Here is a 20,324-nt window from a genome sequence, read left to right as displayed (position 1 = left end):
CAAATTATTTTACTGTTATTAGTAGATACGAATCTCTATTTCGTATTATGTTAATCAATGTAGCCAGATCAAATAACAGATGTATATCTTTCTAATTAAAGAAAAAAAAGTTATCAACTAATCCTAAAAAAAAAGTCATGAAACAAAGCAGTCTTCTATCACTCCTAAAGACCTCATTCCTCCCTGATAATCAACCTTCCCGACCTCCACGTCTTTGTCGTCGCCGCCTCTTCCACCATCCACCGCAGTGAGCTCCCTAGCCCTTACCGCCTCCACCTCCCAATTAGTCGTACACGTCACCACCATCATACCACTCACACACACACTCTGTGCCGCGAGCATTCCAAGCCAAAGTCCCTTGAATCCAAACCCAAACCAAAACGTCATAACCATTCCCATTGGCATACCAATCACATAAAACGCCGCCATGTTAATGTTAGCTCCTATCCTCGGCCTCGCTGAACCTCTTAGAACGCCACACCCGGTCGTCTGAGGGCAGTTTCCAAGCTCGCAAAGGCCAACAATTGGTAGAACCATCAAAGTTAACTTAATGATTTCCTCATCATCAGTGAAAATCCTAGCCCACATGTTTCTGACCGAGAACGTGAACGTGAAAGCCGTAAACCCTAAAGCGATACTGAGACCGAGCCCAACGTTGGCAGCTCTTCTCGCTCGTTGTGGCTGGTTCGAACCCAGCTCGTTTCCCACACGAGTGGAGACTCCAAAGCTCAACGAGTTAGGGAAAATGTAAACAAGAGAAGTGAACTGGATGATGATTCCCATTGAAGCAATGGTTGCTTTAGGGTTTATAAGTAACCCACAAAGCACAATCATGATCTCATAGCACCACCACTCGAGACAAACCGATACACAACTCGGTATGGCCAGACCGAGAAGTTTCTTCCATTCTCTCCCACACGACTCCTCTGAAACCTCCTCACCTTCCTCGTCATCGTCTCTTAGCTTGTCTTCCAAGAAAGCGATATAGATGAAGAGAAAGGCGAGAAGGTTGATGTTTGAGACAACCCCACTTAAGGCGATACCTTTAATACCCAAACCGAGATAGGACACGAGGAAGAACGTGATGGGCAAGTGGAGAACACTCGCGACCGCCGTGCAGATTGATAGAGGAAGAGTCTTTGACTGTGTCCTGAGATAAACTCTTAACGGGTGTAAGAAAGATTGAGCGATGAGATCGGGAACAGAGTAAAGCAGAAATGTGTGAGCTTCGGACACAAGCTCCTTGTCCTGTTTCAACGTTTTGAGAACCTTGTCGATGTTGATCCAGAGAAGAGAAACGGGGAGAGATGTGAATAGGAGGAGAATGATTCCTCGCCGGATCGTGGCCATGACGAGGTTATAACGTCTTGCGCCGAAGGCTTGGGAGCAGATTGATTCAACTCCCATGGTTAAACCGGAGAAGAAGGAGTAACCGGTTATGTTGGCGAATGCAAGAGCTAGGGAGCCGCCAGCGAGTGTGTGGTCACCGAGACCTCCGAGGAAAAACAGAGAGACGAAGGAGCGGAAGTAAAGGAGGAGACCTGTGAACACCAATGGGAGAGAGATTCTAGCTATTGAGATTGCTTCATTTACGAAAAGAGAGAGAGGAGCACTGTGATTTTTAAGTACATGCAATTTCTCGTCGTGAGATATTTTTGGGAGTAAAGGTATTGTTACTTCGTTTCTGACAAGATTTGATTGATACATTCTGTTTGTCTGTTTTTTTTATTAATGTCTGTGAGAGAGAAGAAGATATATAGAGACAAAAAGTAACAGAGGGAAATTTTGTTTGGGCGTGAAGAAGGTTGGTTAAGCGCATTGGGTTTATATAGAGAAAAGTGGTGGTCAGTGAGGGAACTATTCGATAGAAACTTTTATAAAATTATTGTATTTGTTTTAACTTTTCAAAGTCTTACGTTTACAGGCGGTGTGCCCCCACCACACGTTGAATTAGAGTGAAGCAGCAGTTGTCAATTTTTTTTTTTTGTGTCTTATTGAAACAAAACCCAAAGGACAATGATATAAATATACTCTTAAACATTAAGGTCAATTGAAGTCTATATATTAAGATAACTAAAAGTGCATGAATGACATGTCGTCTCCTCCATATGTGACTTCAACTCCTTAGTCGAGGAAGGAAAGAAAGATGCTGAAACCAATTCGTCGGAAAGCCAACCATCTCCATCCCTGACATACTCGAGTGTTGGATAATTTCAAGTTTGTAAAAACTTAACATATTAATAAGTGGTCAATTATGTTATGATAAACATTTTAGCAAAAAAATGTTATGATAAACACAAAAAAGAAATTTAGAAATAGAAAAATGAAGTTTCTATTAGATTAGGTTTGTATATTCCATATCTCACATGTTAAAAAGAATTGTCTTTCATATAAATAGAGGTCTAATAGAGAGGTATTCCATAAGATCAAAATCAAAATAAGAGATCTTAGAAAGAGATCATAAGATCTAAGAGAGAAACATTGAGAACTTTAGTTTTGAGTAATTTCTAAAGCTAATAAAAAAAATTATAATTCTTTGTTTCTAAAGATTTGAATTGGTATCAGAACTTAAGTTGAAGTTCTGAACTTTGATCGAGGCTGTTTGCATGTTCTTCAACCTTCAATCACCGTCTATCTCAGGATCTTCTTCTCCAATTGTTAGGATTGAGCATTGAGGAAATCATTAGCAGAAACAAGTAGTGAACCTTTTTGGAACGCTACTCATGGTAACTCCGAATCTTCTAGATACTGACTTGAAACTCATAATTTTAAGCTCATAACTTAGATCTTTGTGGAGACTTCGCACGAACATAAGTCAAAGCTTGATACCATCTTTGAATCAATGACTAAGCTTCTCTAACAAAGAGGATAACAAAATCTTCTCAGTCAACCGGAACACTAATTAAAAACAGAAAGAGAAAAACTGGAACATAGCTATATTTATGCTTAATCCATGTTGGAAGAAGATAAGATTGATGAACAATTCCGACATGGTTGAACTTTACACATCAAAAAATCGCCTAGCAAAGAAAGAGATCACAATCGACGTGTGAAACTGAGAATCCAAAAAGCCAAAAACTAAAATTGATCATCAATTCAAAGATTTATACAAACAAAACCAAAAAAAAAATCTTGATCTCTCTCTGAAAAAATGTGATTTTGATAAGAGAAAGCGAGGCGAGAGAATTAAGCAGAAGTGCCAAATAACTGGCAACATTTTGTGAATTTTGTTTTACATAAATTATTATTAGAATATGTATTTCTAAGATAAAATACTTTCAAAATTTAAATTTATATAAATTTCATCCTGTAATTAATCCACAAAAAATAAAGTTTAAATTTTTAAAATCTATTAAAGAACTATTCAGTTATATTTTTAATGAATATTGATGAAGAAATTATTTAAGCTAAACTAAACAGTTGATTTTGACTTTTTATTTAACATTTTACATATGTAATTCATGTTATGTCTATTTATAAATTAAGTAATAAAGATCAAATTTATGTCTTAGAAAAATGTAAATTTGTTGGAAAATTATTTGAGTAATAAAGATCAAATTTATGTCTTAGAAAAATATTTATTAAAATTATCATGATATTTAATAAAAAATTATAGGCAAAGAAATTTGAAAATATAAAAATTATTTAAAAATTAGGAAACTTATCTAATGATAAATTTTAAATATTTAATCAACACATTCAACTATTTTAGTGTTAATAATACTTATTTAAATATAAAATGTTTGTTAAATATGATTATTATGAATTCCAATAAGGAAAATTTATAATTCCATTAAAATAATTAGTTTTGAGAAAATAAATAAGTACATGATATTTACAAATTATAAACAAATAAGATATTTTCTTAAATAGAACTATTTTTCCATACCACTAATTTTATAATTATTTAAAATTATTTAAATTTTATTCTGAATAAAATAATTAAAATATATTTTAATCTATTCAATATTTATATTTGTAAAATGTTATTTTTACTAAATAATTTATTCTAAAAATTAACATCCAATTTTTATTCAAAATATTGATTTATATTTGTGCCAAAAATCATTAATTTCAAAAGTTATTTTGGGCATACTGTTAGTTAACTATAATTTTTGACTAACGATATGACTAAAATGATATAGTCAATAAAAATTTATGTTTAAAATGGTTTGTCAACAAAAATTCATTGTGTTAGGTTTACTGAAAAATTGATGTTTTATTTCAACCAAATTTAAAAATTGATGATTTAAATGACATTTTTTTCCTTTTCTATGATATTTTGTGAGTGGTTACTATAGTTTCAGCTATTTGTAGTAGTTTTGAATTTATATTTTAAAATAAATATTATATGAATCCATTAGCCTCTATAGTCTTGAACACATAAGTAAGGACTATATTCTTTCCATTTATTTTAATTGTCATTTTAGATTTATTCACACAAATTAAAAATAATAATTAAATTTGCATATATTTAGAATAAAAATATCATTATCTATAAACCTAATCATATTTCAACCAATCGAAAAATAAATTAAAGAATATTGTTAATAAACTTTATACTGAAAATCTAAAATAGTATTTATTTTAAAAGAAAAATCTAATCTATACAAATAATTAAAATACAATGGAGAGAATATTAATTAGTGATGACAAGAAAATGAATATTAATTAGTACATTGGAAATGTAAAAATATATCTAATTTGTTTTCTAAGACACGGGATCTTTTAATAATCGAGGAAGTAATTGTTTTGGTTGTGTTTCCTATAATGACAGGTCGAGCAGACATAATCTCCTTAGATTTGGTCACTATAAGGTGTATAATAATTCATACAGTTATCGCTTTTTATCTTATGAACTTTAAATTTGTGAGAATTATGAAAATATGAGATGTAGAATGAAGAACATGAAGAACAAAAAAGAGAGAAGAATGAGAATAATTTTCCTTAGATCTTGAAAAATCACATTACAATACAATATAAGAAAGTAGAGAGAAACTAAGTCAGAACTCTCTTATTCAAGAAGCCAAACACACTTGGCTTACTAGATAAGCTACAATAAAAATATATGTCTGTTTTTTACTGTAGCTCCACGGATACTATTCATGCTGGCAAGCCTTACTTGTTTCTCTTTAGCAAGCCTTGCAACACCTTATTTTTTCTTCATCTCAACACTCCCCCTCAAGCTTGACTTTGGAAACCAGTCAAGCTTGGAATCATGAAGAACTTCCCTCATTAAAACTTTAATGTGCAAAACCCAGTAGGACAAAAACACATCAAGGAAAAAGAGTAGAAGTCTCCATGATAGGAAAGTCAATGAGATGTGAGGTCTATGAGTCCAAGCTTTGAATGGATGAACTCGCAGACTTTGGTGCTTGCTGCCTTTGTGAAAATGTCAGCCAGCTGATCTTCACTTCTAGTGTAGCATGGTAGGATGATTTGTTGCTGCACTGCTTGTCTAACTTTGTGACAATCTACTTCTATGTGTTTAGTTCTCTCATGGAACACACTGTTCGATGCTATATGAATGGCAGTCTGGTTATCGCAGTGCATGGTAATAGGAGTTGTAGTCTCTATACCCAAGTCTCTTAGCAGGTTTCTGATCCAAATGAGCTCACTAGTAAGCTTCCTCATTGCTCTGTACTCTGCCTCAGCACTTGAGCATGATACTATCTTCTGCTTCTTGCTTTTCCAAGTGACTAAGTTGCCTCCAATAAAGGTGCAATACCCAGTAGTTGATCTCCTATCAACTCTATCTCCTGCCCAATCTGCATCACAATATCCAGTGATCTCAGTGCTTCTGTTGCATTAGATACCTCAAGATCCTTTCTACCATATTCCAGTGATGTATCTTGGGATTTTGCATGTGTTGACTGACTTGATTGACTGCAAAACACACATCTGGTCTGGTTATGGTGAGGTAGATGAGCTTCCCAACCATTCTCCTGTAGTGTTTGACATCTCCATAGGGTTTGTCTTCAAACTCTCCCTCACGCAACACTTTATAGCCATCTTCAAGTGGAGTCTTTGCAACTCTTGTTCCAAAATCACCTGCCTCATTCAACAAATCAAGTGTGTACTTCCTTTGGGATAAAAAACAGCCCTTCTTTAGATCGGCATATCTCAATCCCTAGGAAGTACTTTAACTCCCCCAAATCTTTGATATCAAAAGATGTCTTAAGAAAAGCTTTAGTAGAGATGATACCTTCCTTGTCACTTCCTGTGATGATAATATCATCCACATAAATCAGTATCACCACAATTCCTTGCTTGTGAGAGTGAAGAGTTTATGATCAGCTTCTGATTTTACAAATCCTCTTCCATTTAGAGTTGTACTCAGTTTGTGATACCAAGCTCTTGGTGACTGTTTTAATCCATAGATTACTTTCTTCAATCTTAGGACATTTCCTGGCTTGACCATATCTTCCATACCTGGAGGTGGCTTCATGTAAACCTCATCCTCCAGCTCTCCTTGAAGAAAGGCATTCTTGACATCCATCTGCCATAAATCCCATTCCAGGTTCACTGCCAAAGATAGTACAACCCTTATGGTGTGGAGTTTAGCTACTGGTGCAAAGGTATCCAGATAGTCTTCTCCATAGACTTGTGTGTATCCTCTTGCAACCAGCCTTGTCTTCCTCCTTTCTGGTTTTCCATTGGCAAGGTACTTGATGGTGAAGAGCAGGCGGCTTGTAACAGCTTTCTTTCCTTTGGGAAGCTCAATTTCATACCAAGTATCATTCTTGATCATGGCACCAACTTCATCTCCAACTGACTCTCTCCACTCTTCATGTTCCATGGCTTCTTCATAAGTCTTTGGAACATACTCTTGATCCAAATTACTGATGAAGACTACATGCTCTTGAGGATAACTCGCAAAAGAACAAGTTGCTTGGATAGGGTGAGCCACTACATTGTTGTTGAAGTACACTCTGGTGTCGACCCACTTAGATGGTTTCTTCACTCTGGCTGACTGATGCCTAGACTCTCCATAATAATTCTCAAGTTGTTTGCCCTATCTGTAGGTTCTTTTGAGAGATCTTGAAGGCTTTCCCAACTCTTCTCCTCATAGTACCCCTTAGATTCCACAAACTTAACATCCCTTGAGATTAAAACTCTTCTTGCTACTGGATCATAACACTTATACCTTTTCTGTGTTGGAGAGTAGCCAATAAACATAGTTTTTGAACTTTTAGCATCAAGCTTGTCCCTCCTCTCTCCTGGTATCAGCACAAAACAGAGACACCCAAACACTCGCAAGTGGTCCAAAGGTGGCTTGGTCTGGTTAAGAACCTCGAATGGAGACAGGTCATTGAGGACTTTAGTTGGAGTTCTATTTATCAGATAGCTAGCAGTCACCACCGCATCACTCCAGAACCTTTTTGGAACATTGGTGTGAAACATCATTGATCTTGCTACTTCCATCAAGTGTCTGTTCTTCCTCTCAGCAACTCCATTCTGTTGAGGAGTGTAAGGGCAGCTTGTCTGGTGAATAATCTCATGTTGAGCAAAGTATTGCTTAAATTCCAGACCTGTGTATTCTCCACCATTGTCTGACCTAAGAATCTTCACCTTGGCATTAAAGTGATTAGAGACATGAGCTTGGAAATTTTTGGAAGCCTCTAACACCCTGCCTTTAGACGGAATCAGTGTTACCTAAGTGTATTTGGACTTCTCATCAATGAAGGTGACAAAGTATTTGTGATTCTCCCTTGATACACATGATGCAGTCCACATCAGAGTGAACCAGGTCAAAACATTTCCCATAGATGGTGCCAGAATTTGGAAACACAGTCCTACAATGCTTCCCCAATATGCAAGCTTCACAATCATTATTCATGAACATCACCCCGGGGAGCATAAGATTTAAGGCTCTACTATGACGATGCCCCAATCTAGCATGCCATATGGTGCTCTCAATCCCATTAGATGTACTGGCCAAACACTGAGAGGGAGAACCAACATGAGATGTTTTAGACATCTCTATCTTCTGAAGATGGTAGAGTTCATTGTGAGTATGCCCTTTTCCAATCACCTGGCCTGTCTTTAAGTCTTGAAATTCAACTTCATCTGGTCTGTAGACAACCTGACAACTAAGATCAACAGTAGCCTTCCTCACAGATAATAAATTAGATGTAAATTGAGGCATATAAAAGGCAGTTGATTCTCTATCAAACAACCTTAGCTTCCCTATCCCTTCTATCTTAACCTTATCACCATTTGCTATAAGAACATTCCCAGAGGCAGGCTGGACATCACTAATCAAGTTCCTATCACTAATCATGTGATGGCTTGCTCCTGAATCTATAATGATAGGTTTAGAGTCAAGAGAGTGTGTACCAGCCTTCTTGGATGATATAAAGGCTTTGATAAAGGAATGAAGGTCACTCATGGTCGCTGGTCCCTCGGTGTTGGCAGCACTATCCTCCCTGGAATTTCCACTGAAAGATGAATACATGGTTTTTCCTTGAATCGCTGGATGCTCAAACTCCTTAAGCTTCAATATATTTGATTGGCTTCTCAGGGAACATACATCCTCTAAGTCTGGAATTTTCCTTTCTCTAAAGAAATAATTTATCAGATTGTTGTAGGGTGAATCCAGTTTTAGGAGAAAGCTCAAAAATTTGTCTTGCTCATAAACCAGTTGAAGACTCTCCCATATATTCCCATAAGCTGTTTGGAGATTCTCCCATAGATTCTTGGCGGTTTTGACATGAGAATGAGCCTCCAAGATTGATTTAGATAGAGATTTGTGTATGATTCCAAGTGCTTGCTGCTCTTCTTGAATCCACTTGTTATCATGCTTCAAGCAAGTAGCCTGACTATCCTTTTGAGCCATCCTCTTTGAAGTTTCAGCCTTCATGATGTGGCTGTCCCAAAGTCCATGACTTCCCAAAGTAACTCTGGCCACTCTTGACCATATAAGATAGTTAAGACCCTCAAGGGTCACTGAAATAAGATTCCTCTTCTCCATTTCTATGGTCAGAATTCTTTTACCCAATGAGTGAAGATATAGACCAGTAAATAAGAGTGAAGAACACACAGAAATTTTGAAAAGAAACAGAGAGATTTGCGGAAGAAAGGAGCATATAGCTCTGATACCATGTGAGAATTATGAGAATATAAGATGTAGAATGAAGAACATGAAGAACAAAAGAGAGAAGGATGAGAATAATTTTCCTTAGATCTTGAAAAATCACATTACAATACAATATAAAAAAGTAGAGAGAAACTAAATCAGAACTCTCCAAACACACTTGGCTTACTAGATAAGCTACAATAAAAATATGTCTGTTTTTTACTGTAGCTCCGCGGATACTGTTCATGCTGGCAAGCCTTACTTGTTTCTCTTTAACAAGCCTTGCAACACCTTATTTCTTCTTCATCTCAACAAAATTATTGTTGGCACTTGGCACCATCAAATAGTTTAGATCTCTAATATATATCATGTATCAATACCCTAAAACTTTCCACTCTTTTGAATTACACAGGCCAGATGTTTCGATTTCTTAAAATTTGAAAACAAATTAATATTTAAGAAAATAAGTTCTCAGTGGAAATATAATTAGTTTCTTCCAAATGCATTATTATACTCCATCTGTTTTATAAATAAGTCATTTTTATTTTTGTTTTATTTTATAATAAATTAATAAGTGTCATTTTATAATCAATACAACTTTGTAAATTAAATATATATTTTACTGTTTTCAATAAACAATAGATATTTATTTAAATAATTTTTACTTAATTAATTATACACTAAATAAGAATATATTAGTTTACTGTACCATTTTTAATCTCCATAAAAAATGTCAAAATGACACTTATAATAAAATGGAGAGAATATTATTTTAATTAAGCAAAACAAATATATTGAATTTGTAAATATGAGATTATAACAGTTCGATCGACCACTATATAAATCATAAGATTAAATAATTTATATCAATCAATCGCATATATGTCAAGTAATAGAATATCAATTTAACCATAAAAGTGGCTCTTCATTAGGAGAAGTATGTACCCCCTAAAGAACGCTAATCAATTGATTAGCAAACTAATTACAAACTAGATTTTGACCCGCCCTTTGAAAGGGCGGGTATATTTTTTGTTTTAATTTTTTTTGGAGAAATTTTTTATTTTTATTTTTATATTTTTGTAACTATATTTGTAGTTATTAATTTAATTTGATATAATTTTGGTGACTATATTAAATATGTCAAGTACGCAACTATACACTCATGCTATATGCATTTCAAAAATTAATTTAAACTTTATTTCTAAAGTTTACAACATATTATATTTTTAGTAGTTACCAAACATAATTAGTCAAAAATATTCGTATTAAAAAAAAATCTGACCCAGAATCGATCTAAAAATTAAAGTCTTATATTCAGTGTTTTGAAACCCGACCCGGATCCAAGATTGAACCGATAAACCCGGTGATCCAAGATAAATCCAATTTAAGTTTTATGAAAAATAATATTTTAAAAGTCAAAAATCACTAAAACTTGGAACCCGATTAGTGACTAACAGATAACTTCTACTTTTTTATTTTAGTTTTTAGTTATGTTTTTAAAATCTATTTTATATAACTTTTAGTAAAGAAATTAGGTTTTTTTAATTTTGCCATCGACCATTTATTAATAATATTTTAATTTTATTAGAAATAGAATATATTTTGTATAATGTATTGTTGGTATATTTTGAGGTTTTTTTATTTTGTGGGTGCATTGGCTTTACAATTTATAAATTATATATGCATGGTCTTTCATTTGGTTGATGTAATCGTAGATGGGGTAGATTAAGTTGTTGTATTTTTAACGTAGGTTCTGACTAATATTAGTTGAATTAGTTAGTATATAATTAGGGGAAATAAATATAACTATAGACATGTTATTAGGTAGTTATGGTCTCTTTTTCTTACCCTTTTTTACCCTTAATGAATTTAATTTCTAAAGTAAAATTGATGGTACAAAAAGTAATATGCCAAGGAGAATCAAGGGTAATTCTATAAAAGGGATCCTAATTTAATTATATTGATGTTGGAGTTGTACTTAATAACTCAAATAACGAGTGATTCTTGGCATTGTGTTTCCTAACCAAATCTTTCCCACTCCTAGTAAGCTGCCACGTGGAGACAAAAGATGCTTCATAATTCCTTCTTCGATATATAATAAGATAAATTAGATAATAATAACCTATTGTTCACTTTTAAGGATCAATCCACGTTCTATTTAAACATTTTATTTGTATAAAGAAATAATCACCCTTCTGAATCTCTTTCTTGACGTCAGACTGTCAGAGTGTACGTTTGTTGTTGTAATTTAAAAGATACATGAAAAACTGAACTCGTTGTAGTGCTGGGTTTGCGGGTCGACCCGCCTCTACCCGCTCTTATCGCCCCACTCCGCTGGGGCAGAATCATTTTTCCGATTTAAAAATTCGACCCGTTTAATCCGCATCTAGAAAATGTAAGATCCATTCTGCCCCGCATAAATTAGCGGGTAACCCGCGGGTAATATAAAAATTAATAAAAATAATTATTTTATTAATATTTAAAAAAAAACAATATAAATAATATATTTTAATTAATTTTTAAAAAATATTCGTAATTTTTATTATTTTTTGTAGAAAACATATTTTTTATTAAAAAATAATATTTAAAAAAAACATTTGTGGGTTGGCGGGTACACGCATTTTAAATTCGGTCGACCCGTACCCGTTCCGCGTTAAATTATTCGACACGCACCCGTACCCGCGAACAATTTTTTTCAAATTTCTCTACCCGCACCCGCCCCGCGGTGGGTCAAACGGGACGGAGCCTGCAGATAATGAATCAAATTCTTAGCTCTAACTAGCTGTATATACTTGTATATATTATTTTGTAAACTTGACTCCTATAGAAGAAGCAGTTTTCAGAGATGTTCTATATTAGTTTTTGAAGTGATATTGTAAAGTTGGAGTTGGTATTGTAATTTGTGAACGGACAACTTGAGATTAAAAAAAGAAGAAAAAAAAAATTTCTTTGAAGACCATATATGTTTTTTTTAGCAAAAAAAAAAGACAATATATGTTTTCTATTAAACAAAATAAAATTTGCTTAAATAACAAGTTTGAAACTAAAAGGAAGTTTACTAAAAGGAAAATAAAGATTCAAAATATTTATTCTTTTGGAAGTTGGTTAAGATGAACCACAAAATCTACCTAGTGTAACTGAATTGATGGAGTTTTGTATTGTATCAATACAAAAAAATATATATTCTTAGTAAAAAGGATTTCGTTACTTGTATGGTGATTTAAATATAAAGGACTAAAAAGAGAGTTTTTTGGATCATGAGTTAACCATAGAAATGTGTGTTGCTAGTGTTTTTTTTCTCATTTAGTAAGACATGTAAGTTTACTTGGAAGAGATCTAGTAAAAATATATTTTTTGTTGAAAAGTTATTTGTGTTCATCTGTCGTAGTACTTCTTGACAAGGTAGTTGTACTATTCTATATCAGACCAATTATGCACTTTCAATTGGTATCATAGAAGGACACTAAAGTCACTAGTGAGAATATGAAGGTAAGATGAATGATATAGTACAACATGAATTTATGCTTGATTCCGAGTACTATGGACATTGGAAAGTGAAAACGAATGCAATCTTACAGAGTATTAATATGGATGTTTGGAAAGTAGTGGAATGGCTATAAAGTTCCCCAAAAATAGAGAAAGATGGAGTTATTGTCAACAAATCATTGGCTAAATGAAAAAGTGTAAAAAGACATATCAAGTTATAATGCAAAAGCTTTATTTGTATTTTACATCAGTTAAAAAGAAGCAATTCGATATAATTCAAGGATGCAAGGATGCAAGAATGCAAAGGAGAACTATGATATTCTGTAAACACACTTTGAAGAAACTGAGAAGGTTAAGAGTTCACGGATGGATTATTTCAAATCAAAATTTAAAAACTTAAAGATGAAAGAACATGAATCTACATCAGATTTTAGTTCTCAACTCAGCGCACTAGCACAAGAGGCTCGTATTATCAGAAAGGATTACAAGGAAAAGAAAGTTGTGAAGAAAATTTTAAGGTGTTTGCCAGCACGATTTTCAGCATATAAAGCAGCAATATATGTCTTAACATATATGAAATTAGCTTTCGCAAAGTTGTGGGGATGGTAAAAACTCATGAGATGGAGCTTGATGGCATGGACAATCGTACTGAAGTGGACCTAGCATTTTCTGAAATAAGAAGTCAAAAATCAAAGATAGAAAACAAGGTGATTAAAATGATTTGCATGTTTCAACAAGTACTACATGAAGTGATACAGTGGCAAGGCCATGAGAACATTGGTGAGGAGACAAAGAAAAGAAGCTATTGAGCCATGTGTTAATACAAATGTACAATATTATAGATGCAGAAGATATGGACACTTCAAAATGGAGTGTCCAACGGCTAAGAAAGAAGAGTCAAAAGCTTTAGGTGCAAATAAATTGAACACGATGAGATGATGAAGAAAGATAAATGAGAATGAATTAGAAAAAGATGAAGTGCTCAACCTTGTTGCATTTGGTGCACACAAAGATGAAGCAAGTACATCATCTGAATCAAATTCTGAATCTGAGGATGAAAAATATGATGAAGGACTAGAGGATGATCTCAAGGAAAGCTACAAACAAGTGTGTTGAGCTTTAGTAGTTTGTAAAGGAGAATAATGCGATAGTAAAAGAGTAGAGATGTCTTGAAGCACTTATTGAAGTTCTACATAAAGAACTACAAGTAGAGAAAGAAGAAGCTAAACAAGCTCGTGTTAAACTTGGTGAAACACTAATAAACCATGGATTACCACTTTTGTGCCATGGTATATGTCCTTTTTAGAGTCTTTATTATGCATCTGGAGTCGTTTTAGCATTTTGTGTGTTATACAGGGTTTATGTACATTTTTGGTAACTTTGGAGATTTTGGAGCTTTTTGAGATGCAGAATTGCACATATGCGTAAATTTTATCTATGTACAAGTGACATTGAGCTCGTATTTTGATATAAGATAGAGTTTTGAGTTAACTTTACAATGCCACGGTTTGAGGTCAATCGAGATCATAGATTGAAAGTTTGCTCGTTTTACTGAAGAGTGGTGGTCCTTTTGACGCACGATCAGAAGCTATCGAGAATTCAAGTTGATGAAGGGCTTCGACTTACACCTCCTGAGCATTGCACGATGCACATTCTGATCAGTGCCTGACGAGTTTTTATCAAATTCCAAAATTGCAGTTTGGCTTAGAAGTTTCCCTTATTTACAAAGAAGTCATGCATGTTTTAACCTATATTATATGTTTTTAACTCATTGTTGACGGCTAAGTTTTCTTTTATGTTTGGAGAGATAGATTAGTACTCCTTCAAAGATTGATTTGGAACTCCTTTAGTTTTATATATGATTTATATTCGGTCTATGATTTGTGTCTCTGTTTCATTTCTGAGTAATTATTTTGTTAGATTTAGGGAATTCATAAGTTTAATTTTAAATTGATAATCATAAGACTGGTAGGGTTATTTATAGATTTCTACACCAGGATTGTTTATCATACTAGATTCTAGAGTAGTTGGAATAGCAAGAGAGTGTGACTGATAACCTGAATCTAGAATCATATGGTAATTGGAATAACGCGTGAGTGTGACTGAATACTTATTCACAACGAGAGTTGGTCTAGGATGTAGTTGAACATATTCAAATCTGGTTTATTACTTGTTTGATTAATCGAATACACAGAAAAATTTGGTATTTGATTAGAGTTAGATATCTGATATTCTATCTCATCGAGAGTTGATAACTTACTATTTGCATTCAAGTTTTGGAATTGAACCTTATGAACCCTCGGCATCTATTGAATTGTGTTTGAATATCTTGTTTGATAATCCCTGGATCTAGAGCCTTTCCTTATCGTTTACAAACCGATCTTTTACTGCTTTCTTATTTGTTTTCTAGAAGACATGGATCTTAGGAGACATCGCACATAATTCAAAAACAGGTTCTCTGCTCAGACACTTGGTATCAGATTAGAGAGAAAAAGCCACAATGTGTTTGGACTCAGGGGGTCTGGTTTGCGCAAGGAACCCCAAAATATATTTTATCACCTGGCTCGCGATGTTGAATAGACTTTCAATGTTGGATAGAATGTGAAAGAGAGTACTGGCGTTGATGATGCTTGTGTATTCTGTAACAATGCTGTTGAGACCTGTAACCATCTATTCTTCAATTGTTCTTTCTCGTCGCAGATATGGAAATACATCAAGAGTCTTATACGACAAATTGGAATACATTTTAGCTGATCATCACAAAGTGAGTAGAAACCAAAAAAAATCATTCATTCAGTATGCTTTCCAATGCGTGATACACACTCTTTGGAGAGAGCAAAATAAGAGAAGATAGAACCGATGTGATTACAATCTTTGGAGAAAACCATCGATAAAAGCATCAGAAATAAGTTGAATCTGTTGAGTGCTACGGGAGGGAAACTTAATGGTGTTCCGGTGCATTGGTTTTGGAGGAATTATGAGAAAATGTGTTTTTATTTGTTTCTTAAAACTATAATGCACTTGATGTAAAACTATTTTTTGGATGAATATAATTTAACATTCATTCAAAAAAAATATTCGTACATGAAAACACTAAACTAGTTGTTTTTGCAAGGCTGATTCGACAAATTCTAACAGAAGAAAAAACATCAAATATCTATTATCTATACTCATTTTTGAATTAAACACTATTTGTATTTGCGAGGGCTCTATCATGAAGGGTTTTGGGTCATCATCATAAACTTGAGATACTGATCGTACAATTCCCACAACAAAAACCCTAAAATTGTATCTCTTGCGAGGCTCTTCAAAGCCATTTGAATCCAGCCGTTCGATGTAGCTGTAGTACCACCATCAGGAGAGTCTCCTCTTCCCACCAAATCCCTAAACCGGAGATCACCAGAGTCAGATACCAACGCGTAGATCACACCATTCATGTGTCCTTTTCCGATCACACCCACCACCGTTTTACACCCATTCACCGCCTTACTCCTCTTCAACGACCAAGCAAGATACTGCCATATACAAAAAGTGTCAACACATTTAAGCTAGCTCAATACTTACTCAGTTAGGTTCTGTAGGACATCATTCTTTGTTGATTAATTTTGTTAGGTTATGTCAGTTTCAGTTTCGCTTGTCCGGTTATAAAAAACGTTGTTAAACGTTAGGTTTAGACTATAATTCGGTTTGAGAAATTTGGGTTCACTCCGGTTTGGTTATCAACATACGGTGTCTCTTTCGTGTATTAGTGGCTGTAGGAGAGATGGGTATGAGAAACTTAGCCGTTCATAAAGCTGCAAACTTCCATTGCTTTCATCGGTCTCTTGTTCCTGTTGCAAATGCATATATTACAGCTTAATCTTATCGATTTTTAAGGAATGCCAGGTCGAGGAAAGAGAACAAACAGAACCTTAAGCTCTGCTGCGGATATACCGGATGACGATGTGATTGCCCGAGTCACACCCATCACCAGATTAATCTTCTCTCCCCCGTTCAACGAGTCCCACGCCCTTTGAAGCTACAACGTTATCAGAGTTATGTACCTTTACGCGTAACTAAACGAAAACGATCCTTTTATTATTAAAGATATCCGAATAGCGTTACTGTTATTTCAATAGGTCGATCTCCAAGAACCAGCTGCGCACCAACTTCCTCAGACGCTTTCCGAGCAGCACGAAACTGCAAGCAAAGTTTGATCAAGAACAGTCCCACAATGTCCCCCTTGGTGGGTTCTCAAAGAAGATTACCTCATCTCCGAAAGGACGATCAGCTACAGAAGATAACTTGGACGAGAAAACAGCTAAGAGAAGTCGCAAAGCCAAAGCCGTTTGGCCTCCTATGATCATTCATCCAAGCACCAAATAATTAATCAAAAAAAAAAACATTGAAGGTGAATAAGCTTTTATTTAGTTTACCTAAGTCTAAGCTCCGACCAATAGCACCAAGAAAGCCTGTTCCAGACAACGACAAGACTCCAGACTTTAAGTTCTGATCTTCCTCTCCGACACTTGAAGTGTACATAATCCCAGCTCTGCTATATGTTTTAACTGTCAGATACGACAAAAAATCTCAAACCTATGAAGTGAACATAAAAAAAAAGAGACTTTCCTGCTACGGCAGAGCTCGACGGCGACATTATCTGGCTTCACCGTGCGTACCACGCGCTCGACATGGGCGGCAGACTCCTGGGAGATATGAGAAGTGCCAACGAGCCAAATGGACTCAGGCTCCACGAACTCCTTGCGCCAGGCTGGAGTTGGGCCGAAACTCTGCTTCTGGACAAGAACCAACGTCCCGTTATCGGCGAGGTCGAGCAGCTCAGGGAAAGTTCTGGCGATCGCGGCGCGTGAGTCGGACGCGAGCTCGTTGCTGCGGAAGTCGAAGTCCAGAGGAGGAGCCTGGACGGAGGAGGCTTTGATGGGTTTGAAGAAAGGCTTTGAAGCGAGGGGGTTAGAAGTGAAGAAGGGGAAGGTCAGTGGGTTCGAAAGGAGTTTCATCGGATGATCAAGATTGAGATTTTCTTGATTTCAATCGTGTCTGTGTGTGAAGAAATATTGAATTTTTTTATGATTGGTCTAAGATTTCATGTGGGTGGTTTTTGTGGTTTACACAGGATGCACGTTAATGGCCACACATCTATGAACCAAAAACATGGAGGAGGCGTTGCTCAATTTTCAAAAACACTAGTATTTAGTCATTCCCATTCCATCATATATGATAGATTTAGTCCAATTATCTAAAAAGTATTTTACACAGAAAATACGATTATAAAGAAAAACATAAATATAAATATGATTATAATTAATTGTGTTTCAAAAAAAAATATGATTATAAAGAAAAACATAAATATGAAAACTAAATTTCTAAAAAAAAAATCTAGTTCGTAATAAATCACAAACATGGACTAGCAATTGGCATTCGGTTCTTGGTTCCAATTCGTTTCTTTTGGTTCTTGGATTCTAGAGGTTTAGGATCCGTTCTGATATTTAGAAGGTTTGGTTCAGTTTCGCTTTTCGGTTCAGGTAACAAATTTAGAAATTAGCTTATATGAAGTAATTTAGGATCTGGTTCAGTTCTGGTTTTTCAGTTAATTTAGTTAAAAAATAAAAAAATCAAGTTTTTGGATTAAATATTATATTTTTCTGGTTTCAGATAATTTTTTTGGTTAATTAAGATAACTTAAAAATAATTATGATAAGAAAGTATTTAGTAATTCAAAATATTGGGTATTTTGAGTTAATAAATATTTTTTTAAAAACTATTTAACTATTTAACGACCTTAACCCAACCGTCTCTTTCGGTGTAACAACCTCTACACGCCCATCTCGTTTACTATTCCATTTTACTCGAGGTCCAGGTATATCTTTGTGGTTTCAAGACTTGTATAGTTTCTTATCTCTTGGATAACATTACAAGATCAAGGTGATGACAAAGTCAGGCTTTTCAAGAACAAGAAGTGGTGTTTCAAAACCTAGTAGACAAGTTCATGTGGAACAAAATAACTATTATTTGACTCTAGTAAGAAAGATTTTTACTATACCACAGTGTGCTAATAGAGATTGAAGAATATCGAAAGAGAAATGTAAAAGATGATATTATTCAATCTTCGTTCCTGTAAAGTTTGTTATTTACAACTATATATAAGGTTATCTAAACCGGACTAAACCAACTTAATTTACATGTACACTAAACCACTTTAAACCAATTGATACCCCCCCCCTCAAGATGGAGGTATGTAGATGTTCATAACTCCCATCTTGGAAATTAAATCTCTGAAAGGAGCTGGATACAATGCTTTCGTCAGAACACCTGCAATCTGGTTATGAGTGCGCACATGCATTGTCTTGATCATTCCATTATCTATGCGTTCGCGGATAGTGTAGCAGTCGTGATCAACATGTTTAGTTCGCTCATGGTATACTGTGTTGTTGGCGATGTGAAGTGAGGCAGTGTTGTCGCCATAGAGATGAGTGGGTAACTGCATAGGTATCTTCAAGTCAGCCATGATGCGTAGAAGCCAATCAATCTCACATGAAGCATCTGCAAGTGCCCTAAACTCTGCTTCGGCTGTGCTTCTAGACATGGTCCGTTGTTTCTTAGCTCTCCAAGTGACCAACGAATCACCAAGAAACATAGCATATCCTGTGACAGATTTACGATCATCAGGGCATGTTCCCCAATCTGCATCAGCAAAACCTCGTAGATCAAAAGACCCATCAGCTGCATAGAATAATCCTTGCCCAACAGTGCCTTTTAGGTAACAAAGAAGCTTGTGTGCAGCCTTGAGGTGAGCTTCTCTCGGGGCAGATGAATATTGGCATAGCTTAGTGAGAGTATAAGCTATGTCTGGTCGAGTAATAGCCAAATACATCAATCTCCCCATCAATCTTCAGTAAACTTTCGGTTCAGCTAATAATGCTCCCATTTCGTGAACAACCTTAGAACCGTCTTTTGGTATGATAGTCTCCTTCGACAGTCTTACAGTAGGGTCAAGAGGTATCGAAGAAGGTTTACTGCCGAGAAAACCTGCATCATCAAGCAACTCAAGAGTGTATTTCCTTTGGCACACCAATATACCTTTCTCAGACCTCGCAATCTCCAAGCCAAGGAAATACTTTGCTTCGCCAAGGTTTCGAAGTTTAAAATGTGACTCCAACTCACAGATAAACTCTGTGACTGCATCATCATTGTTGCTTGCTACCAGGATATCATCAACGTAAATGAGAACTGCCAGATATCGTCCTGCCTCAAGCTTGACGAACAGAGTATGATCATCTCGAGATTTCATGAAACCCATCTGAAGAATAGTAGAAGACAGCTTCAAGTACCATTGACGCGAAGCTTGTTTTAGACCATATAAAGACTTGTGAAGTCTACAAACAGCATTCGGAGGCACTCTGATTCCTGTGAGTTCTTAATATCCAGGAGGTAGTTTCATATAAATTTCCTCATCGAGTTCTCCATTAAGAAAGGCATTAGAGATATCCAATTGTGTCAACGACCACTTCATCTTGGCAGCAGCATCAATCAGAATACGAACTGTACTGAGCTTAGCAACTGGTGAGAATGTTTCTTGATAGTCTACACCTTCTTCTTGTGTGTAACCTTTACCAACAAGGCGACCTTTCTTTCGTTCTTCCGTGCCATCAGCGTGGTACTTGGTCTTGTATAACCATTTGCATCCAATTGGTTTCTTGTTGTCTGGTAAAGAACATACACTCCATGTCTTTGTTCGTTCCTGAGAACAGATCTCCTCTTT

General features: G+C 35.3%; 3 protein-coding genes across 3 annotated transcripts; all 3 read right to left on the bottom strand.

Annotated features, from left to right (window-relative positions):
- Positions 1 to 135: 135 nt before the first annotated feature.
- LOC108822141 (protein DETOXIFICATION 50-like) lies at positions 136 to 1,782 on the bottom strand. Its single transcript, XM_018595168.2, has one exon. It carries the CDS (start codon positions 1,705 to 1,707, stop codon positions 136 to 138), a length of 1,572 nt encoding a protein of 523 aa, XP_018450670.1. The 5' UTR covers positions 1,708 to 1,782.
- A 13,928-nt stretch (positions 1,783 to 15,710) lies between these two features.
- LOC108818987 (uncharacterized) lies at positions 15,711 to 17,737 on the bottom strand. Its single transcript, XM_056997705.1, has 7 exons — positions 17,180 to 17,737; positions 16,981 to 17,102; positions 16,813 to 16,901; positions 16,670 to 16,744; positions 16,476 to 16,583; positions 16,294 to 16,395; positions 15,711 to 16,080 (listed from the first exon to the last, which is right to left on the bottom strand). Exons 1-7 carry the CDS (start codon positions 17,560 to 17,562, stop codon positions 15,778 to 15,780), a joined length of 1,182 nt encoding a protein of 393 aa, XP_056853685.1. The 5' UTR covers positions 17,563 to 17,737; the 3' UTR covers positions 15,711 to 15,777.
- A 1,717-nt stretch (positions 17,738 to 19,454) lies between these two features.
- On the bottom strand, positions 19,455 to 19,862 carry LOC130508515 (uncharacterized mitochondrial protein AtMg00810-like). The gene has a single exon (XM_057004069.1). The coding sequence runs from the start codon at positions 19,860 to 19,862 to the stop codon at positions 19,455 to 19,457; it is 408 nt and encodes a 135-aa protein (XP_056860049.1).
- Positions 19,863 to 20,324: the final 462 nt, after the last annotated feature.

This window comes from Raphanus sativus, chromosome 2 (assembly GCF_000801105.2).
Source record: "Raphanus sativus cultivar WK10039 chromosome 2, ASM80110v3, whole genome shotgun sequence".
Taxonomy (NCBI): Eukaryota; Viridiplantae; Streptophyta; class Magnoliopsida; order Brassicales; family Brassicaceae; genus Raphanus; species Raphanus sativus.
This window is presented reverse-complemented; position numbering and strand designations above follow the sequence as displayed.